Source organism: Phaethon aethereus (genome assembly GCF_964289735.1).
Source record: "Phaethon aethereus genome assembly, chromosome: 1".
Classification (NCBI taxonomy): Eukaryota; Metazoa; Chordata; class Aves; order Phaethontiformes; family Phaethontidae; genus Phaethon; species Phaethon aethereus.
Window position 1 is genome coordinate 156,693,393 of NC_138575.1, and position 24,824 is coordinate 156,718,216.

The window sequence follows — 24,824 nt, forward strand, 5'->3', positions numbered from 1 at the left end:
ACCACGCTATTACATTGACCATGCAATACACATGGATTCTTGGGGTAAAAAAAGACATAAACCTTAGCTACTGAACAAAGCAGAGAGATGAAAAGGAAAAAAGACATCTGTTTAGTCTTTCTACAGGTCTGATTTTTTTTTGTAAACCAGAGTTGAGCAATACATTCAAAACTGCAGAAAAAGCCTATAACTAACCTAGGGATTAAGCCCAGATTTCTGGGATACAATTGTATTTTCTTAGTTGTATGGCTGGTTCCAGGTTTATTGGATTTTTCTTTTTACTATATTGCATAGACTGGACATAGCAAAAAGCAAGAGAAATACAGAAAATATGTATGCAGTAATACTTCCATTGGCTAAACTATTCTAAAGAAGGTAAAATTCTATGCCCAAATGTCAAAGGGGCTCATATATGTGTGTGTACATACTTTCATATATATACCTATATATACTGTATATATGTATACACACTATCTATATATGACTGCAGAAATTATGAAGCCAGAAATCAAATTCTACCTACTGTATTGTCTAATCTCACTGTGTTTCTTTCTACCCCTGCCTTGCTTACATAGAAGTATACACATATTCCTTGATGAGTAGCAATGCTTTGATTCAGCTGTTGAAGCATCTTACATGTCCTTTTTCCAGTAAAATTAATTCTGATTAGTAAATACTAGTAGATTTTAGTAATTTATACACTTTTTTTCACAGGGAAGAAGCAAACTAGTGGCTACTGTTCTGTATATTTCTGAGGAGTTTGTTTTCATTGTCTGATGCATTTAGACTTTTCATTATCCCATACATTTAGATTTTTTTCTTTCCCCAAAATCTAGATGTCGAAGAAAAAAACAAAAAAACCCAGAACCTACCTGACACCCCTGTTTTGTAATAAGGAATCTATTCTTTGATGTGTCTTCCCCATACTTTATACTTAAATATTTTATTGATGAAACACAGCAAATCTAAGATGCACTTGTGTTTTAGTATTCCTTTTCAATCATGGATAATAACTTGATAGTCAATGGTCCTGTTTATGTTATACTTTATGGTCAACTTCTTTGATTTGCCTTATGGACAAGAAATTGTTTCAAGGCCAAAGAAACATTGCTTTATAGTTGTTATTTAGAACCTCCCATTGTCTAAAATAAATTGGCTTTCTGGTAATCACATGATGGTTATATCTCACCAGTATGTCTGGTGTGTTTCCTGTTTTGGGTTCTCCTATTAAGCGGAAGAAAAGTTCTCAGAAGTTGGTGGTGGATGGGGAGAGGCTGAATTGGCAGCTTTATTACAATTCAATATTTCTTCTGACAGAGGCATAGGAAAAGAACTGCTTTAAGCATAACAACAGAAATGAAGGGCTTCAGAGGAGTCTAACTGCACCAAAAAAAGTACCATCTCCATCCAAGGATATTTTGGCCCTTCTCCGTGGTATTGTAAGTTGAAGCTCATCCCCTTCTTCTAATTTTGCAATGCCTGGCAAAAGATTTGGAATATTTTTAAGTTAGTATTTCAAATACATTGTTTTAATAAGCTGTATTCAAAAAGTCATTACATGTCATACTACAAATATAAGCATAGCTTGTTACTTGTGACGAGTGCTTTTTTATCTTTAGGCACAGTCTTACAAATTGCAGCCTACCCAAAGCTGATACTTAACATCCTCTGTGGAGCTGGATCTGCTTTCCACTCTGCACTCAGCATATCACAGTTCACTTAAGCAAACACTGCAAAAATTCATAACAGTGGTGTACCCAGATTCCTCATATCATGGTGATGGGAAAGTCAAGCTCGGCATTGGGTATTGCTGATAGACCACTCTCTTCCCACACTTCGGGAGGAGGTCTTATGAGCTTTACCAACCAAACAAAATTACCAGGCATCAGCTGATCCGCTGCAACTGCAGAGCACAAAACTCTCCTTCCTGCCAGCCGCACATCATCTGACGTGATAACCAAAAGCACCTTGCCTTCAAGCTGCAGTCACTGAGCTGAGAGCACATCTAACATCTGCTGCTACACAAGCTCAACAGCATGAGATATTGCAGCGAGATTGGGTTTTCCAGGCGAAAGCAGAAGGGTGGGAATTTGGGAGCAGGAACCGTGAAGTGGCAGGATGGAGTAGGGATCCTAATTAAGAAAGCAGGGGGGAGTAATACAAGGATGAAATAAGAGGACAGATGAAATTGAAGGTGGTCATGATGCCAGAACGTGTGGGTGGAGGGGCAGAAAGTTAAAGAAAATGTTCGGAGAGCCTCAACTGCCAGGAGGAAGTAGCTTTTTTTTTTTTTTTAAGAAAAATCAGCTTCCTTCCCCATCCCATTTGTTTAATGCCGTTACTTGCCAACAGTCAACTCCATCACTCAATGGCACCCACCCCTTTTATAAGGCATTGGGAAAAAAATAGTTTTTATTCACGCAGACCTTGCTAGAAAATAACAAAAAAGAAAACCCTCAAATCCACTATTAAGGAGGAAAGACTGACAGATAAGATCTAGCAAACAAGGTTTAATAGGCCTTGACAATAATTCCTTAAATGCTACTGCAGGAATATACATATATAATGAGCATTGAGCCTGCTGGACTTGCATTAAATATTTTAATTGGTCTTTCTTGTGGTGTTTCTAATTTGTGCAGTCAGAAAGAGCTCCTTACAGGAATTTATTTTTCATCTAACCAAAGAGTAAAACTGCAGTAGCCATTATAAGGAGTAGAGAATCAAGATGATAAGAAGTATCTTTGGAAATCCCACAGTAAGGTAGGAAAAAATTGTGTGGCTAAAATTCATATGTGATTTTTTAAAGCAGAATATAGCTCCCGTATATTCTATTGGGATAATTAAATATGGAATTAGAACCCTGTTATACTGTGTTCTTCAGTAAGGACAGTATGTACTCCTTTTGTCTGCTCCAGGCACCTAACTGAAAGCACCCAAGTATCTAACCATGTTATACAGTCAATGGAGAGAGGGGAATTGTTCAGGTCACCTAAGTTAGATGCATACCCTCCAACTGCCGATACTTTATATAAAACCGTATTTTTAAAAAATATTCTGTAATTTTGCAAATAACCTGATCCATGAATGCAGTCCATTTTCTTCACAACTGACACAATACTTAATCACCCAGTGCTACAGATTCTATTTGATACAGTTGATTTGCAAACAAAGAAAAGGAAAACTTAAATGCTTACCAGCAGTATAGCAAGAATTATTTGGGTAAGACTGTGGCATATTTTGGATACAACGAAACAATGTCACCAAGCTGAGATCATCACCAAACACGTGGGCCTTCTTCCTCTGTATTAGGTGCCCCATAGCAAATGTTGTATCCGTATATAAAACCTACAGAATGAAGAGGTGCAGATTTCAAACATATTGTATGAAGACATTAAAAATCCTTGAAAAAGTCAGACGCTGAAGTGAATCGAGCTTTCTTACCTGGCCATATATGAAAAAATATCCTGTTTCTTTGATCACTATTTTATTTCCTTGTTCTTCCAGAGCTGTTCCACGTTTAAAGCTCAGGAGCCAAGGGACAATGCTTGAGTCATCTAAAAGAAACGATAATTTTTGGATCATCAGAAAGAAAAGTTACTTTCTTCATTTTCATCTGCCAAAAATTAACAAAGCTGACTTCTAGTCAAGACTTCCAGTCTCACTAGCCGGATTTCCCCACTGAAAAGAACTGTCCAGATGCAGGGACTTTTTTTTTTTTTTTTTTATAAAATTTGGTGACATAACTCAGTTACTGTTTTGAAGTTAGATAAAATTGGATGGAAGAGTTAATACGTGGAAGAGTTAGCTATAAATCACGGAGCATATTCTTACCTTTCTGTTGGATATCACTTTTGCTGTCAGCGATCAGTTGCAAGCAGGCCTGCAGCACTGCAAAGCGAAAGCATTTTGAAATCAAAGAATCAGTAATAGAACAGAGTAAGCTTCTGAAACTACTTTAAAAAAGAAAAGAAAGAAGGCCATGAAAACAATCTTCTCTGAGTCTCACCACGTATTTGAAAACATAATTTATTGATTTTAACACAGCTCTTACTCAAACATGCCAAAGCAAAATTCATACCGCAACAAGTACTAGATACCTTTCAGAGACCATGCAGCTAAGCAGGAGGCCTCTGACTGTAGCACAAGTAATACTTGCTTGTTTTAATTCTGTTCCTAATATAATTGAAAAATGTAGCAGGAAGTCAAATGAGCCAGGACTCATCAGATCAATTAGCCTCGTTAGTTTTCTAAGCAAAAGCTAAAAAAAACCGCAACCCTGCCAGCTATGACAGATATAATATTTTCTAACGATGTTTACTATACTATTTAAAGAAATTAGATTCCAGTCATAATTGCTGTAAAATATTAGTCATATATACTGGTTGCATGGTACTTTCAAAATAAATTCTTAAAGTCCATATATATGTACTTTCAATGTATTTTCGGATACCTACACTCAACCAAGCTATACTGAGACTAAGAGGGAAGATACAGAGATGACTGTTAGCAAATTAATGCACACATAACAAATAGCTTAGTATCTGTCAAAACCGATGTGTTACTCAAAGCTGTAGAGACTGGTGACACTAAAGAGAAACTAGGAGTTTGATCAGAGAAAAATACCGCTGTGAGTTAAAACACAGGCTTGCAAGTGAAACAAAGATCTTGTAAAAAAATTTGCTAAGCATAAAAGTCAGGGAACAGGATAAAAGAAAAAAGGGACAGTTGCATTCGCTTGGAGCAGATTTTAATGAAAACATCTGTTTCTAGAGCTACTCTGAAGGTTGGAAAACAGAGTAGTAACATTTACTGCACTTGACAGAGACCAAATGAATTTACTAAGAGTCAAGAGAAGAAAATCCGGCCGTGGATTGTTGAATCTCCACTTTTGTTTACCTCTTTTCAGGTAAGCAGGCTGTGGGTCAGATTCGGCTACTCTTGCTACTGGGCAGTGCCTTGCTCCATGGGACCCTGTTTCTACGTCTGCCAGTGGCACCCGCGTGTGCAACCGAGGGGCCAGCAGCACCGAGCTCTCGCTGCGCCGCAGGCAGCGAGAGGGCTCGAGCAGAAAGCAGCCTCTCTCTGTATCCAGGTCTCCTTTGAAGGGGGCCTGCCCGAAATGGGGCCTGCCCCCCCAGAAGAGGGCTGGGTGCTCGCCGGCTGGCAGCGGGCAAAGGTCCAAGCACCCATCTGGGAACGCTCCAATGTCACAGTGATCACACCAGCTGTGAGCCCTACATACGTTAACGGGAACGCTACCCTGCAAGCTCTCGTCTCCTACACTGGCACGTGTCCTTGAGTTCTACCAGTGCTCGTCAATAATGGGCCAAAATGTACAGATTTACAAACCAAGAATTTAAAGGCACCTTGAATTCCCTGCCTTCTGATAAGGAATAGAAAAACCAAGCCAACACAAAATTGAGAAAGGTATTATACTCCGGTCATGTTTCCATCACACTTACGAGCGACAGAATTTTCTGAAAAAGAAGCTTCCAAATAAAATCAAAATGTGATTTTTCTGGAGTTGCACAACAAAGCACATCAGGCAATTTATTTCACAAGGTATTCATTCACTCTCCTTTGGAGCAAACTGCCTTCCTAGTGAATGGAATCTGCTGATTCTCTTGTGTTTCAGTAAACTAAATCAAAATTTTCATTCCTGTTTTAAAAAGAACTCACTAGTGTGGCCACGGGATTTTCCACTAACCAAACATGAGAGGATTTTTTAGGATTCACACTAACCAGCTGCTCTCCAGCTGGGTACCAGCAAGCAGTGTCCACAAGCAGTGAAAGTTATTGCTACTTTAGCAACTCTTGTTAAACCTGCTCTGCAAACTTGATTGACATTCTTGAAACTATCCTGATTCACAGTTTGCTAGTCTGGATTTATGTTTCAGTTGTTTGCAGCATTGAAATACTAGTCATCATTGCTGAGAACTGCTACGCAGTAATTAGAATCAGCAAGTTCAGTACAGTCTGAGATCTTTTCCATCTTTTTAAAACACAAACCAACTCTTCTTTATTCTACAGGTATCAGGTCTATGCATATTCTCTTAAAAAAAATCTCACTGTCTATTTTTAGTGTATGCAGATAGAAATAAGGCTCCACAGACTATAGTAAGCTTGCTCTTCACGGAGAAATATGGATACAGCGGGGTCATTCATGACAATAAAGAGAACAGAAATTAGGACAGTGGTCATTTTATCTAAAGCTGCAAAGGACAAATAATATCTAAAAAAAGTGTTTGAGGGATTGAAAAACAACATGCTTCGAACAAATGTACAGAAGCCAAGACTGACACATAACTATTTCCAGTATATACAAGCACTTCACCTTGATCTCAGTGGAACTACATACATGCTTAAAATTAAGTAATTCATTGAAACAAATTCAGAATAAACACCAATACTATTAAGGAGAAGATAAGGATATACAGAGTATATTTTCTGGGTAAATTAACAGAGATTTTCAGTAAAAAGTTAACATTGTGAAGAAACGTTAGCCGTTCTATTCCAGGAAGGACCCAAATCTTACCTGAAGTACAGTATCAAGAATATACGCACTACAACATATGGGTTGAATAGTTACTATCAGTACCGAGCAGAATAAATCAAAATCTCTACCTGAATGCCCTTCAGCCCAGCATAAATCAAAGCCGAGCATCAGTTTTGTAGTCTAAGTATTTTTGAATAATTAATAATGCAAGCAGAATATAGGATCCATAAAATAAACCTTAAAAATGTGTAAAAATATCTAGACTGAGTGTCACCACGAGATCTAGCTGTGTAAAATAGTGTATCTAGAACAACAAAGCATGCCCCATCCTCTTGTGACTTCATATAATAGCTTTGCTTTGATGAGGTTTTTTTTTTCTGATTTTAACCACTCTGTGGGGTATGGGTAGGGAGAAGAACATTTCAGAATCTCTCTGCTTCCATGAACAGAACAGACAATTCTGAAGAAGTTAGTGACTCCAGATGCCTTTATAAACCACAGCCAGCACTTGAAGGGATGTTTTCTCCACTGGTTGAGCAATGCAATCACAATTTTTTTGAAAAAAGCTAGCTTTTGCGGCAGGATAGGAACACAGCCTTCTGCACATCTGCATGATTTAAGACCTGATATTGGTGAAATCAAATTTGCCTTCCCATGCAAGTTTTTGTATTATTTAACTTGCGTAATTATTTTAATATTTTGCAGTCTAACTTCATAATCCATCAAAACAAAATTTCAAGTTTGTTACCTGTGAACTCATGCATATATTTTTAAGTTTCGATATCCAAGGTATCTATCTCAATTATTGCTGAAACAAAAACAAGCAAAAACCCTGAACTTTAAAAAACGGACCTGCTTGTTTAGGTTCCTTCTTTCATCTAGATCTACTCTCTATAGACTTCCTGAAACATACTTAAGCACTAGATAATTCAGTTTATAAATTATATGCACGTTCTTGAAAAATTTGCAGTTCTTCTTCCTTTAACTTCTTCATTTCTTATCACAAGAGATCTTCTTTTACTCTTTGCTTGTGCATTTTTATAGACCAGTTAATTTGGTGCTTTTTAATTAAGAAGTCTTTATATGGAATTAATCATGGATTAAATCAGTCTCTGCATTAAAATGTCATAGTTACAGATACGACAGATCTAACAAATATCTTCGAAGTGTTGGTAGCATTATTTTGACCTTAACAGAATTACCAGTTACTATCAGAATAAAAAGGAAATGATTTACTAAGAATTGAGAATACTTTATGTAGACTTCTATTATACAGTATGAAGCAGAATATTGTTTTTAAAAATCAGAGCCTATTTTGTGTATTTTTGATTGCACAGTGTTCTGCATAATACACAACACTGATTCATTCATTCAGTAAGTGGAATTCTTCATGTAAAATTGCAAGCATTGTATCAAGTAATTTTCTATCCTTTCACATAGAAGGGCCTACTTCCTTTTGGGTTAGCCTGTTGTCAGCAGAAACAAAAAAGAATAACATATCTTTTCAAGAAGTAGGCCTTTCTTTTTTCTTTACTAAGAGAACTCTTATATTTCCCCTCTTTGAATAATAAAATAAGAAGTATTTTGAATATTTGGTGAGGGAATTTTATATGTGGCATTTGTTTAGACTAGTAAAAAAAAGTTAGGCGGCTTCATTCAAAGATTGCTGAAGTCAAGTTCCACTCGTAAAAGTTCTTGCTATCCCTCTGTCACAGAGATCTAAAACAACATGCAGAGTCAAAACACTTCTAACCAACAAATGTACCAATTTACCAGTAAGGCAATTATACCAAGAACAATGGCAAAATTCTCACAACTTATACACCACACTTGCATGGCAATAGTTATTTCTCCTGGACACAATGGATATTGGTGTAGAACCTGGAAACTGCTAGTAAAAAAAAAAAATCTCCAGTCACATGCCAGGTTAGCCTGTTTTGTGGAATTACTTAGAATTTCTCCTCAGTTCCTTCCATATGCAATCAGACTGGTTGAGACGGATAACCTCAATACACCAAAGTAAATATAGCCCGTGGGTGCTCCAATCTGATCACGGCAGAACGTTGCCTGAATTTGAGTTTACAGGAGGCCTGATGCTCACCTGCCTAGTTGGACATGGGAATCGGAATCCCACAATAACGATCAGAATGAGGCACAGAGAGAACATATGTAAAGAAAATTTGACGTGTGTACACTCAACTGGCTTAGGTAATGGAACCTGTATTTTGTTCCTGGACTCAAGCGCACATACATCTTCGAGAGAAACACGTAGACAAGGCAATCAATAATTGTGACCAGGGTATAAAATTCAGGAGAGGTTTTTGTTGTGTAGCAATTTTCCTCTACAGGCAAAATTTATAAGAAGAATGACAAATAAGAAAAATTATATCTGTTCTTATGTGTCCTGATATGACATTTGCCAGAAGTGGTTAGATGATCTATCTGCCTGCATATTAATTATATGTACCTTTCAAAATCACCCATCAACTCCTACTCATTGTATCAAGAACTCTGATTCTGACTGCTAACCGTACAGCTGTTTTTGGAATTGATGTTTGCTTCAACCTACTTGAGCTGGAAATTTTCTCAAGACACAAAATGTACATACAGCTACTGATGACTAATAGTTTTATGTGTGAACAGACAAATGCATACCCCATAAAGATATGAAAGAACAACATTGTGTTAGATCCATTTTCATTCAATTGTCCTTTAAATTAAAATTCTAATTCATGTCCACTTTTAAGCACACAACATCAAGCAAATAGAAAACAAATTACAATGAAAATTCTGTATGTTCAAGAAGGGCTCTGCTTGGCCTAAAAAGTATAATGGGGCATGCATTTATGGAAATTAATAATTCAATTTTTAAAATAAAACAGAATCAAACCACAACTTTATTTATAAACAAAATAATGGTTCTATATTTTGCTTCTGCTCTCTGATGAGAAGAAATTGTATATCAGTGACACTTTCAAGTATTCACTTTCTAAGGAATTGGTTTATATTAAGGTGAAATTATGGGTCAACAATTAATTATGAGACCAGACTCTGCTTTGAGACCTTGTTGAAGCAAACAGAAATAGAACAAGAGCAAGGCACCTCACTCAATACCCTAATTTATCTGCCATCATACCAGAATGAGTGCAGTGCCTCTACAGGACAACTTGGAAGCTGCCAGGATTCCGGCACCCAGAAATGGACACAAGAAGATCATAATCCAGGGCTAGTAATTGTATGCACATGACCAAGTAACAGACAGGATTCAGCACCATGAACAACACCACATTGTCTTATTTCACGCACCCTGCTAGAACAAAATTTAACATTGACTAGTTGGTTCATAGTCATCAATGAAGTTTGATCTGAGAAAATGTAGCATCTTACTGAAGTCTGAGACGTTTAATTTGTTGCAATTAGAGCAGGCAGAAAAGTAACCCTGTCTGACAGGTGACCTTTTATATAAGTGTAAGATTTGTAATTTACTTTTTTTTTCTTTTTTAGGTACAAAAATATGATGGTGATGTTAGAAAACAGTTTTGTAGCGGGTCAGCCTACGTAGCTTTTCTCTTTTAAATGAATGTTCATAGTCTATGCTTTCTGTTATCCATCCTCAACAATTTTAAAGCCAGCTGTATCTTTAAAAAAAAGCTTACAGAAATAAGTAGCTTAATTAGAATTTTATGTGAAGACAGATAAATAGGTATAATCGGAGGTTGCTACCTGATGAGAACAATCTTATGTCTGCCAGAAGCATGGCTGTGGAGCCCAAACCTCTCCTCTCCCCCATACACCCTCAAATAGCAATAAGAATAAAGATGAAAGCTACTGTGAAGAGAACTGAAAAACTTGCAGAGTACTGGTGCTATAACATTAATTAAAAAAAAAACCCCCATGCCTCCTTATTTTTGAAGATACTTGTGCTTTAGGTACAAAAGATCACTAGTCTTTATTTGGGAGATGCTAGGATGGGGAGAGCAGGGAAGCTCTGGGGCTGCCATGATAGGAAACAGGATACAAGAAATACAATTTAAGCAATCTTGTCCTCAGTCCTGTTTGTGAAATCACTCTTAGCCAAGATCCTGAACCAAACATTACTAATGAAATAGAACAAATCTTATTTAAAGCTATGAATTTTGGGTGCTGTCCTAAATGAACAGTCTCTTCTGTGAGACTTGGAGGTAAGTAGAGCGATTGTACTCTAGAACTTAAATTTCATTTAGCTGGCTGAAGCTGAAGTGAAATACATTTCACATTAATTAGTCAATCAAAAGCACATTTTAAGCAAAGTCTGATTTAGTCTTTACCTACAAATTACTCCATTTAAAATTCATCTATTAGTAATTTAGAGATATCCACTTACACCAGTTAAAACAATCTAAAAGGACCTGTAAAAGGATTGAACGGATTTAGCAACTCAGGAACATTTTTAGTTACTTGGTGCAATTAGCATACGTATGCAAATTCATCTTATCAGGCATCATTGTGTTTGGAAAGAGAAAAAGAAAAAAAGGTAGGCATTTTATCACCAAGGAAACAAATATATCCCATTAATATTCCAACATTATAATACACATCAGATGTCTTTTATGGAGCACAGTCTTTAGTGTTCTCTGCAGCACCTTTAAAAAAGGCCATGATAAAAAAATTCTTACTGGATAAGCATGCCTTTATTAATTTTGCTGGATATATTAATAGATTGTTTTAATGCAGAAATAATGCTAAAATTCTGAATTCCATGTAGTCTGCCTCTTTTGACAGGTAGAAGCCAGCCTTTCTCTTTGAAAGCTCCTACTTCCCTAACTTCTTGTTACTTCTCTCTTTCAGGATAAGCACAATTTCCCAGAAAAATGACTTGGCATTCTTAATAACAACTTTCCCCCCTAATATTGATCAGCGAGAAACAAGTTAGGCATTACCTTAAACTGAGAATGATGGATTTAGAATTGAGCAATTGGCAACCTGAAGAATTTAAAGTTGCCTTACTCAACGCTACCGCATCATCGAGAAATACCTCCGTTACAAGAAGCAGATTTGGGATCTAACATTCAAAGTTCAACCTGCAGATAGCATGAATGTCTGGTACCTTAAACAGTATGGTAACCATCAGGAGAAGATACTTACAGTTAACACCATTCCTTCAGCAATAATTGTAAAATCCTTAATGGGCTCTGGGAGCACGGATCGGCCGACAGGAAAGATACAAGTCAAGCACTGCTGCTTTTCTCAAGACAGTATCTAACCGTGGCATCCCAGCCCACTCCACCAGGTGTTATTTACCTGTTTTTTCTGTGTGGACAACAGACCTTCTCCCCCTGTTTCTGCTCCCGTTCCAAATTTCCCCTTGGAAGCTTTCATCTGGGCCAGGGCCAGGAAGGCTGTTCTCCTTACGGGGAGAAGCGACAGTCAGTGAAAGCAGCCTCACATTTGCTCACGCCCTGCAAGCCAAAAACCACCCTCCAGCTTACCTGCCTGGCGCCAGCTGCAGACACTTGCAGGAGGGAAGAAACAGGGGTGCCCGCTTTATTTTCACCAGGGGACACAGGTGGCCGGTCTAGCAGAGACCTTGCCTGGACCCTGTAGACCAGCTCGCTGCGCAGAGCTTCTAGTTCTGTTTTCAGGGTGATAACATGGTAAAGAGACACTGCTGCAAGACAAGAGGACAGGAGCATTGCAAGCCACAGGAATGTGACAGAAAACAGTCCCGTGGTGCCTGAAGCAGCACCGGGGGGGGCAGAGGGAGAAGAGGCAGTATCCTTCTGCTGGATGACGTGCACACAGTCCACGGATTTCATCGCTGTTCTTTCCTCACTAAAGCCAGAGGGAGAGTTCAGCTGTCCCCTTCCGAGGTGCAATCCATGTTACCAGTTGTTCTCTGAAACTAAGGGCATCCAGAATAAGTGAACAAAACGCCCAGATCATTTCCTGTCATATGAAGACGTTGATAGAACCATTAAACTTAATGTACTGAGTGAAGGTCTAAGATTCGGTCTCCGTTTAGTTTTCTTCTTTCTGTGGTGCATTTTGGAAATGAATACTTTCTCATGAGCTGCTTGCTCAATCTACCTTCCTCCTTTCACTTTCAACTATTTATTTATGTGGCAGTTTGCTATTACCCATTATCTTTAAATTTAGGCACAGCCGGTACCACTGGTAATTTAGAGCCTTATCTAGAAGTGCAGAAACAATGTCAAGTTTCCTGGCAGCATATCACCCAGTGCTACTTAAAAGACATACACATATGAAAATGCATGTGCCTTTTAGGTATGTAGATGTACTATGTGTGTGTGTGTAGGTATATAGATGTACTATGTATATACATTACATCATGTGTATTAATATATATATTCATATCTAAAGTGCCTATATGCTTACAGACTGGACGACCTATTCAAATAAAAATTATTGTGGTTTCCTAAACACTACAGTGAAAAATATTCCCAGGTATGAGTAACAAATTACTGGTCTCTCAGCTGTATGAAGCTGCAGATTCTGCAGTTCAGTTCATCATACTAACTTGAAAAGGGATGACTTTTTATTAAACTTCTCTAATGAATATTGTTTCTCTACAGAATTCAAGGACCCGGATTAATGCAAAAGGGAGCACAGAGAAGCAGGGAGAGGAAACTTGGGGTCAGCAGGTGGAAATAGAAGGGGTGAAAAGTAGAACCTGGGAAAGAATAAGAGGAGGGAAAATAAGAATGAGGGGGAAAAGGGCAGGGGTATAGAAGGAAAATAACATTTAGAGAGTTTAAAAAAAGAAAAAAAACTTTAAAACACGCATGCTTAAGTTTTTCAGGTGAATCCTGAGTGTCTGGTTTAAGCTCATCTTTTAAAGATTTTATTAGTACTTTCATCTTAAAACCCTGCATTAGGAATTCCTTTCTTCTCTGCAGCAGCAAGGCTACCTCAATATCCCAAACACATTCATATGCTTTTTGTATTGTCTTCTCACATAAAATTAAATTTTAGTCCTTTGTATAAAAGTTTCAGTGGTCTGGGACAAAAAAAACCACACCACAAAAAAAACCCAAAACCAAAATCAAAAAGCATCACAGTTAGGTCTAAAATCAACAGGTCAACCCTCCCACTGGGATTAAATTTTTTTACCATGTAAGTAAACCTTATCTTTGCAAACGGACTTTTACAGGTCTGTCTGAATACTGTGTAATGAATCCTGATGGCAACACTTGTCAGAGTAGTTCAGATCAAGCTGATTCTGTTGGGAAGAAGGAAGAAGGAGCAACAATAGAGTAACAGCTTCCGTAGCCTCTCCCACTTCTATTTCTTAAGACTATGACAAATTGAGGGTTATTATAAGCCTTACCATCTTCCGTTGTGATGCAAGGTACTCTTTTCCTTACTTTGCCACTTCTAGCAACCACCCAATATCCTGCACAGACAAGTAATTCTTTTCCTAAATGCAGAGGGAAAAAAAAAAATTATACCACATGTCTTAACATGCCCCTAGAAGGCACGTACATACTGTGAGAAATGATACAGAAATCAGTGCAGGGTGGAATAAGAGCAGAATACCATAACATTTCTGAAGTAGTTTCAAGGCTAAATTAAGGTGTAAATGGGGCTACATTTTGAAGGAAATTTAAGATGAACTGAGGTAGGTTTTTGGGAACAGAATAAGCGATTATTAGTACTAAGCAGACATGCTCTGAGGTATCACTAGGCATCAGAACATTACCAGCCTCATACTGACTGTGTTCCCAAAATAAAATGACAGTTGGAAAAGAGGTGCTATTTAAGAAAATGAAACCAAGTGAGAGAACGAAAGTTATAACTAGCTATGCAGGCATACTGAGAAACAATTGGCCAGTGAGGTCCCTGCAGTAATTAACATATAAGAAAATGACAGACAGGTACATAATTAGCATTACTCTAGTCACTTCTAGAGAAAATAGGCTGTTCCCAGCCTCCACACCTTCTTTAAATGGGGTCATTATTTGGGCTGATAAAATAATTGTGGTGACACAGAGGACTTCTGTAAGACATCTGGCCTTGTCTTCCTTATCATGCTGAGAAATGAGAATTTCAAAGGGGAGATGAGGAAAATCAGAACAGCCCACACATGGCAAATCGTTAAATTCAACAGATATTTCTAGCTGAGTATCAAAGGAAACATTCTGTCTGCAATCTTATGTTGTTCTATAGCTTCATAAGCAGTTAAGTGATTTGAAAGAAAATACAATTTTAGACAACTTTTGTGATGACAAAACCATAGTAGAACAATAACAACAGTGAGAGATCAATCATGAAAAACAACATGAATTGCTTAGAAATATACTTAGTTGAACAACTTCCATTTTAACAGAAACAAATGAGGCTTCAGTAAATTGCAGACTACTAATTGCATTAAAGTTAAAACTCAGAAAAATTACTTTAAAACAAACAAACAAAAAATCCCATGCTAGTTGCAGAGCCTAGAGTGTGGACTCGGTGCCTCAATACTTGCCACTATGTCTTGTCATAATATCCTGTCCTTATAATTCCTCTTGTTGGCAGAGCTGCAAAGTAGTCCCTAACCTGCTCAAAGCAGAGTCAGTAAGATTAACACACATGCAGTTTCTTCTGCGTTTTAAACTAAGGTATGCTCAGATTAGCCTTCCATTAGCAGACATGGGAGGGTGTTGGCTCCAGCTGAATACGAGCTCTGAGTAGAACTTCCTTGCTGAAACAGAAGTGTAAGATTTGGATATATATGCTGAAGCAAAAATAAGAGGTAACAGTAACCGTGCTTTTATATCGACAAATCTGTTTGCATATAGTTGTGACTGCCAAGACCAAACGTAAAAAGGGTTCAGAACAAAAATCCAGTATGAATATGAGAAGCCTAAATAACTCATCAGGGAAAGGGTATTCAGTTTGTGTTTAGCAGCCTGCTTCTACTGGCCAGTGTCCCTGAAAACCCTTTTGCAAAATTTATACCATATCAACTGTTTTTTGGCTCAAGACACACACACTATGCTACACATGCATGCGGTAAGACCTTAGGGCAGCAAGTGACCACCTCAAGCCCAGTTCAAAGCAGCATTTTCCAAACTATTTCTAGAAAATGTCACTGCATTAAACTGCAGAAACCTAGTCCTGTCCATCTGACTCTGGAAGCAAATAGGAATAAACCCTTATAATAAAGGTATTCTGAAATTATGGTCCGATTTTGCATGCACAGTGCAGTTGATCCATGCACACACAACAAATCCAACCATTTAGTGCCTCCTTAACCCAAGGAATGAGGTATGTTGAACACTCAGGTTGACTGACTAAGGGATCTCTTTAATTTAGCCAAGGAAAACTATTAAGAAATGCCTTGGCTGGTCTAAGAATTTTACTTAACCAAGTCTTCTACTTTTGGGAAAAAGAGCAAACTTCTAGGTAAAAAAAAAAAAAAAGAAGGAAAAATAAACATTACCACTGAAGATTCTTAATGGTGAAAATGTTTCACTAGGGGAAATGGATTCTTGAACAAAATCAAGGCTGGTTAAACCTTCCAAGATATTACAGAACAAACAAAACCTGTAATTTCTGCAAGTAATTAATTTTCTTCATTTCCATTATGCAGACTATCAGATTAAATTATCAAGATGGGCCCTGCTAACCTGAAAATTTATAAAGCATCATCACTACACCTGTGTGGAACCAAGGCAGAGATAGTAAGCAATCACACAGGAAATTTGTGGTTGAACCAGAAACTGAACTCTTGATTTCCTGAAATCCAGTACTGTGCTTTAACCACAAAAGCACCTTCTTTGCGGGGGAGGAAAATCCCATAATGAAGTTTAACGTACAAAAGAGAAGCAGATGATTTGAATATGAAGACTTGGATAAAAACCCATTTTGCTGAAGAAACGTAAAAGTTTACTTAAAAACAAATGGTCTGTTTTTAAAAGGGAGGTTGTGCACATGCTGCAACCCAGAGATCCAGGCAAATGTCAATGGCCATACTAAAAGTATGCCTGCAGCGGCAAAGGTCCAACTTCACGTACTTCTGAAGTAGCCACAAACTGGAACTGGTGCCCGCGGTTATTACCTTGCCTAACTATGCGAGGCAGTGCGGAACAGAGAGGAGCAAAGAATAAGCAAAGGTTCCGTTTTAAACACATTCAATTTCAAGTGCTTTCTGAAGATGGACAAAATGGATGGGCTATTCTGGAGTAAATCCTGGAATGACAGTTTTCTGCTATTACAGATATCTGTATTAAGAGTACTCATAGATAGCCCCCTGAAACAGTACACGTTCCCTTCAAGGGCACTTCATTAGTTCTCTCAGCCATTAACTGCAATTTACACAGTAGCAAAACCGGGTAAGTTCCCGTCTCACATACAGCTCCAGAGATCATTCTGTTTGTGGATACAGCGGTCCTGTGGCTGTGTATCTTACATCCTATTATCTTAAATTTTAGGAAGCTGTTGAATACCTTGCAAGTAAAGGATGTGTTATGCAAACAGGTAAAGGCTTATTGGATATATTACCTTGTTAAAAAAAAAACCAAACAATCCTATGAGATTTTTCTGAAGCAAAAAAGGTATTCTCTTCTCTCTGCCTCCTAATTTCAAAACTGCCTGGGATAACATGAGTGTCTCTGCACATTTTAGATATGCCATGCTTGACTTATTCCTTTCCTAAGACCTTATTTCTCTAGACATCTGGAGAATTTGGGTCCAAATCTGGCATGCATACTACACAAAGTAAACATACAGTTGACTTGCAGCCATCATTACTTTTTACATGGTTATTACAGTGTTTTCAAAGAGAATAGGAAATGGCACAGGAAAGAAAAGCAATTATTATAGGTGTCTCTCAAAATACGCAGCAGAACCAAGAAGAAATATAAAATAATTTTTTAAATATATAAAAAGAAAAGACAAAATTTATATACTACAGCAGTTTAATGTCAGCCTCCTCCCCTTCCCCCCACCCCCATGATGTTATAGCAATTCCTTCTTACTGCACAGGGAAAAAGGAGCTCTGTCATACAGCTGTAGCTCACTTCTCTCATAGTCTCACTGGCTTGGCTATCCAGCAACACGGAGTATTGCATTTCTCCACCTCTTCAACACTATGCAACTTGACAGATTTTCCTCAGATAGGCTAAAAATGTATTTGTATGGCAGCAAAATAAACAAGGACCCATGGCCCTTCATGGGGGAGTGGCCACTCTTCTGCTGGCTGTGGACCTTCAGTAGAGGGCACAGGACAGGGATCCAAGCATTTTCAAATGATAGCGTTATTTCTTCACAGCTGTATGTAATTGCTACACTATCCCTGAGTCCTCAAGAACAGAAAGGGAAGGGTTCTCTGCCTGACCTTTCCCTTTGAATTTTTTTGTAAATAATTAGCCCACACCAGACATAAGCATAACGCAAAACAGCTGTAGAACTTCCTTCCTTTCTGTCTTCAAGCAGCAAAATCCGTTCCTTAGTTGCTCGTCAGAACTAGTGGCAACACCCCTCCGAATTTGGTATGTGAACACACTGGCTTTTTATGTCCGCAACCTTGCAGTTTTGCATTATTCAGCTCATTGCTTAAGATTATTAAAGGTGCATCTCCAATTATTATGAGAGAAACCATGTTCCGTAATACATTAAAACCAGGTCTGCTCTTAAGCTGTATTGCCTTTCAGAGAAAGAAAAACTGCTGTTTTTCAAGAATTAAGAGAGCTATTCTGTCCCCAGCCAAGTTGAAGCATAACAAATTAATCACATTAAGATTTTCAAAACATTTCCAGAAAATACTCAGTGTATCTTCCTTATCTACTTACAGAGACAGAACTCTGTAGAAAGTCTAACATGGAGACCCTGAATAAGGTCCAAAGGGTTTAAAGTTCAGACATGTTCAGTATCTTCAGAGCAAATAATTTTTGCTTAGCCAATGGTTCAGTATTTTCTCAAAACCTTGTCTACCTATACTTGACCTTTTTAACAGGGAGAAGTCCCCTGCCTTTGGTTTAGGTTTCACTTCTAGCATTTTATTTTAGATGTTCATATGCCCTTATGAATGTTTACTATGATTTAAGCAGTACTTGCAAATTCTGAGAGAAATTCAAACACTGTTTTACCTTTGTCTATCTGCTATGAAGGCCTATACATATCTATTAAGCAAAGGAATACAACATCATGAGACATTCCAGTTTATGTCACACTTTGTGGCCCAGCTGTGAATCAATTTTCAAGTAAGAAAAAGCAAACAAAGACTTGTATTCTTCAGAGTAGCATTGCACAAGTGAGGTTTAGTGACATAGTTCATGAGACAGCCAAACTGCTTTTCGTTCAAGAAGGCCAGTCTTCACATGAAGTACCCAAATCTCCGCTGCTCCTTCACTTTCATTGCTTCCTTTTCAAGAATTAGAAACATCTTTTCTTCTTCTGTTCAAGATAAATAGGTATCCTGAATGAAGTGTCAAAATGTGCCACCTACCCCCCTACAACTCTTCCCTAGGTATTGGGTTAAACTTGAACTTTAATTTTCTGCTTATGCCTTGCAGTAATCCAGGAGAGGACACACATTTTGCAGCTTTAGAAAAGACAGTAGTAAATCCTTATTTTCTGGGTATTTCACATTAGCCATGCAGGATGAAAGCAGAGGTGATATAGGCTTAGTTATGCACTTCTTTGTGAGAAAGTAGAAATTGCTTCAGCCCAAGTATCCCACTGCAACGACCTGAAACCTAAATTAACTATAAACCCGCTAGTGGCATTACAGCATTTTAAATTGACATTTAAAATGTCACCAGCAACAGGTGGTAAAACTAGTCAGAAACACTTAAAAATATTTCCTAAGTGACATAATATTTAGACCATCTCTCAGTCCCCTAGATAACAGAGAATTTTTGAAATGCAGAACATGTTAGAAAGTGATGGGAGAGCTACCGCGCACCGGTTTTACTTATTAACACTTCCCGAAAGTGAGGATACGTGACAAAGCTTAGAAATAGCTACTTGTAATAGTTTTTCCCTGCTGTAATAGCTTTCCACAAACGCTGCATCTAACAAGGCGAATGTCTATTCCATGTGCTCTGGTTTTAGTGAGGAACTGAAAATGATACCTTGAGGTGGATCAGCTACCATGCATACAAAAATACCCCTGCACACAGACTGAAGACAAGTCACAAACTAGAACAAGACATTAACAGCACTTTTAATGTATCAATTTATTGCATATGTCAGTACATAAAAATAGAAAAGTGTTTCTTGTAAAATTAATTTTATTTTAAAAACCATACTAGAATGAGAATGTAAAACTTTGCCACGATTAGCACATATACATTTACGCTTTGTCTACAAAACTTAAGAATACTTTATAAGACATTTTTGCTTTAACTATATATTAAAGAAAAATAAAATAAAAAGCTTGCATCATATATATTCAATCACTGTTTCTGAATTTGAAACACAAGCGTTATTTAGAACTTCAATATGCTGGCTCTATGTACACTGCCGTCGGGTTCTACTCTACATTATACAAGCAGGATGGCATTGTAAATTATTCTCAATGGGATACATCAGGCTGATCCCACTACATGCAAGAGGCACCGATTTTATATTTGGCAGAAGTGCCCCATGCAAAATCACCTGTCACAACAATAAAAACATACTTCTCAAGAATTGAATTATGAAATACAAATGGAGGTATGTCTGCATCTTTTTGCTAAGAGAAGAGACCATACCTTGGACTCTCAATTCAGCCTTGCATTCTTCACTGTGAACATCCAACGTGATGCAAATGATTAGCTCAGAGATGCTGATATGCATATTTTGTATAAATAGTTAATCCATCTGCCCTTCAACTGAGAGATTGTCCGTAGCCTACCAAACGTATTTGTGCTCTATTTCTAATTTACCTGAGAAATGGACATGAGGGCAGCTACACCAGTTAACATTTCTTCAGATGAAAGCAAAGCTTATCTCTCTGCATTTCACAGTTCAGAAACAAATATTGGGAATGTAAACTTGGGTTAGCAGGAAGCCTCAAATATTTCCACTAATTAAAACCACACACATGTATGCACAAACAAGGTCTTATGCTGGATGCTTCCTCACAAGGACTCTACTGCTACAAGCTGTTCCAGTTCAACCCCTGACCCCCCCCATTCTTTTATTTTCTTTCTTTTAAAGTTCCTCTTATAAAAGAGACAATTCCTTTAATAAGCATATTTAAACCAAGAGGTTTTCCTACAAACCTGTGAAAATAACCCAAGTTCCTCTTCCCAAACTAGAAATTTATATATACAGGACAAATACCCGGGAAACATCTACACACAAAGAAAGAAGTGTTACGGGAAAACATAGAATGGTATTAAGTGGAATAAATGCAACAGTATCACAATACACCTTTTGGCAATTTAAAGTTATTACTACTACGTTGCTTTCAGTTCACTGTCTGAAAATGGCTTTTAGCAGCAGGTAACTGTGGGTTTCCATCACACAGACCATAAAATAAAAACAAGTCTTGACTCGTCAAAACAAGTTGCTTCCCCCTTCTCCCTCCCTTAAAAGACAGTATGTACAGCAGTAGAATATTTGCATAAAATAATAATTTCCTTCCTATTTTCTTTCAGTAGACTTCATAGCCAATGCAATGAAAAATAGAATGATAACAGACATTCATTCACATGTGTATGCACCCAACCCATTAACGGAGAAGTAAAAATGTGCATATGTGGAAGGCGGAAGAAACCACATGGAGTGTAAACGATGCATATATGACAAATGTCTCTTCTCATACCCAATACTTGCAAAAACAGGCCAAGTTTCATCTTTATGTCCTGCAGACAATATAGTGAAAAGATATGGCTTGGTATCAAAAGCAATGTTTAGATACAGTCCACTTAGAACTGCTCTAGATTGCCATCATCTAATGCCACATTAGACTTAGCAACTGCGTGCCAAAAGAATAATTCCTTTGCATTTAAGTGCCACATAACACTGGGGGTATTTTGGGTTGTGGATTTTGTCTTTGGTAGGGAGTGGGGTAAAGAGTCACGTTACTTTGGAAATGGCTATTTTATGAAAAAACAAAAGGTATTTAAGGGCAAGTTATGACAACTTCTTAAATAATTATTTACTTTTTCCTCATTCTGCCTCCCACAAGTAATCTATTCTTTTGGCTTCATCAACTTGTTTTTAGACAAGCAGTATTTGCCTACTTATTTTCCTTCTCTCCCTCCACCTTAATTCTAAAGCAACATGAAGTAGCTGAAACAATCTATGCAAGCATTTCACATTGTCATTTTAGAATACAGAAAGGGAATGCTGTGCCTATTAACTTCCTTCTGGCACATAAACACCCCCTCCCAACCAAACTTCACCAATATACCTTCCTCACCCACCTCCCCCCCCCAAAAATACCACCATTGGAAGGCTGAGGAGATCGTTTTGGTTTCACTCCGATTTGAAACTATGCTCCGCCTATAATGCTTTTAGGTCTACAGATCCAAAAAGGTCTACAGCTTTTTTCAGTCACCTCCAAGAAAACCTTAATAGTACATCAAAAGATACTTACCAGAGAAAACAGCAACTTCTGGTATGTATATGTTTATTAACAAAAAAAAAAAAAAAAAAAATCACATTGAAGTAAATTGCTGACAACTATTATGTAAGACCTGTAACTCTGTGTAGTAAATTTTAGGAGGCATAACCATTAAAGCACCAGTTCAGGAAAGCAGTTTTATTCAATCAGAGAACTTAAGCACAAGCTTGAAATACCACTGTCCATCAGGAAACAGATTTTAGGTGTGTGCTGAGATGCTTTTCTGAATTGGGACAACATGGCAGAAGAGTTTATTTAAAAGTTTCAATCCAAAAGGGAATTGTACAGAGTGTGTGGAAGATTTTCCACAGTTCCTTCTTCCCATAAAAACTATTTTGAAGAGGCAAACTATCAACTGCAGCAAATGAGAAACGAAACCTGCAGAAGAAATCTAAACAGCCCCACACTCCAGTACAGACCAAGCTAACAGCATACAACTTTGATACGACTACCCCGGATAAGCACCCTTAAAAATAACAAAAAACCCCAACATTCAGCCAGAATCAAGCTCCTCAGCTTAAGTATTGCTGGCTCTGAAATAGTGATACTAGCTTCAAAAACCCCAGCAGAGCTAAAGGAAACTCACTTCTGCTGATGCTTAGGCTACTTCCACATGGTACAACAGAACTGTAAGGCTTTTCGCAAGCAGGGTAAAAGTGTTAAAATAAACATTGTCTCTTTCAGACTAAGCTTAGGTCTACTAAATTTACTGCATTGCTCATTTTTATTATCCTTACTGTAACAACTGTATACACGAACCTCTAATCATGTGATCACTGGTACTTATGGGGATTTGTTTCTTTTGGAGGTATAAATAAAGGGCACAGACATTCAATCACATCAGCCTAAAAATCGACACAAATACATAATTTCACCTTGTATAACACTCCTTTCTATCACAACCCCCACTCTGCCTTGGGAGATCCCACCTCAAATGCACAAGCAGACTAATACCAACAAATAGGTTGCCTGTACATTAGTGAGAGGAGCTTGGGGCAGAAAGGACCTTAGATCACACTGCTCTCTTTTTGGAGGTGACTTCTATTTTCTATGAAGAAACTGCCTGGGCAAAATCCTGAAGCCATGATGTTTAGGCACATACAACTTTCTGGGCACTATTAAAATACAAATAGTAAAATGAAAACAAGGCAAGCGTCTTTTCCTCTTCAGTTGCAGTTTGAAATACATATGTATGCATAATCATAAAAAACAGTAATAACCCAGGATAGTATACCTGCAAGTATACTCTACCATTAAAGTTATTTTATATTAGCACATTAAAGACTTCCCACCTTGCATAATAATAAAATCTCAAGGAATAAAACACTAATCTCATGCATGACACACTTTAAAGAAACTCTAAGAGAAACAACAAATCATTGTGCTAACCATGACTGTTCAAAAAGCTCACACATACAGCAGTGAATACTGAAGAGCCTCCTGTTGTTCTAAACGGATGCATTCTGTACTACTTTTGTAGCAAGTTCCTTTAATAGCATCCATTGTACATATCAAATGGAATATAGGGACAGATATACCAAAAAAGTATGAGAAAGACATAAAATGGTTCATTTACAATGCTGCAAATCTAAAAGTTATCTGGAACATTTTAATAAAGCATCAGACCTTTCCAAGTTTAATTTCACTCTTCAGGCAAGTACAGACATGACAGACATTTAAAAATGGACATTCTTTTACCACTTTTCACAAATCAAGGTACAGTGCAGGTATTCCCCTCACCCCAAAGAAGAATATCAATTATATTATTGTCACATTAGATGATGTTTTCGCCATTTCTTCAGGGGAGTGGCTCTTTATTACTTCTTTGATGAACTGTTCAAGTGCAGTGAAATAACCCTGGCACTGCCAAGTGTCATTATGAGTTCCATCAGGAAATATCGCCAATCTCTTAGTCCGAGCTGGGGATAACTCATAAAGTTGCTTCATCATAACTGGTGGAATTAACTGGTCAGACAACCCAGAGATGAAGAGAGAAGGCATTCTGCACTGGGAGATTTTTCTGTAGGACAGAAATTTATTTTTGTAGCACCATAAAGGAAGATACCTCATTGGAAAGAAAGAAAACAAAGTGCTGGCCATGTATGGGATGCTAAGAAAGGTGTTCTCCACCACGATGGCAGAAATCCTATGGGAATTTTCAGAAGCTAAGTGAATAGCTACTGCTCCCCCCAAGGAACGGCCAAAAAGAAAAATTTTTGTTTTATCAAGATCAGACCGAGTCATCACATAGTCTAACACAGCCTCAGAATCTAAGTACAAACCTTCTTCACTTGCTTCTCCTTCACTTTTTCCATACCCTCTATAATCGACAAGAATTAAGTTTACTTTCAGGTTTACCAGCATTAACAAAGCATTTGGCAACCTGTGGCCAATGTTGCCTGCATTCCCATGAAAGTAAATGATGGTTGGAGAATACGCTGCATTGTCCCCTGTGTATCTCAGCAGAATAAGATTGAGAAGCACTCCATCTTTGGTTTTGATGAAGATATTTTCATGTGGTATACCGGTAGGCATAGGAACATAAAGGCGTGATGAAGAGGGCTGTTCAGGAAAGTAAAGCAGCACATCCTGGAATTTATATAATATACCCGCTATTGATACAAATATCAGTATAAGAAGTATAACACCTCCATACAAGTGAAAAGTTACTATCAAGGGTAAGAGACAAATACGGCAGAGACTCCACGACCAGGAAGCCAAAGCTAGTAGCCATCTTTTAACAAAGGTCCAAAGCATCCATGACTTTTCCATTGTAGAATTCAATGA

The 24,824-nt window shown here is 37.7% G+C and overlaps 2 protein-coding genes across 2 annotated transcripts; both read right to left on the reverse strand.

Moving 5' to 3' along the window:
* Positions 1–1,366: 1,366 nt before the first annotated feature.
* Positions 1,367–12,418, reverse strand: TNFSF13B (TNF superfamily member 13b; the record flags this gene model as incomplete). Its single annotated transcript, XM_081996638.1, has 6 exons — positions 11,965–12,418; positions 11,777–11,882; positions 3,832–3,888; positions 3,442–3,554; positions 3,195–3,345; positions 1,367–1,479 (listed from the first exon to the last, which is right to left on the reverse strand). The coding sequence occupies exons 1-6, from the start codon at positions 12,289–12,291 to the stop codon at positions 1,367–1,369; spliced, it is 867 nt and encodes a 288-aa protein (XP_081852764.1). The 5' UTR covers positions 12,292–12,418.
* Positions 12,419–23,594: 11,176 nt separating this feature from the next.
* ABHD13 (abhydrolase domain containing 13) lies at positions 23,595–24,824 on the reverse strand. The gene has a single exon (XM_082013111.1). It carries the CDS (start codon positions 24,807–24,809, stop codon positions 23,796–23,798), a length of 1,014 nt encoding a protein of 337 aa, XP_081869237.1. The 5' UTR covers positions 24,810–24,824; the 3' UTR covers positions 23,595–23,795.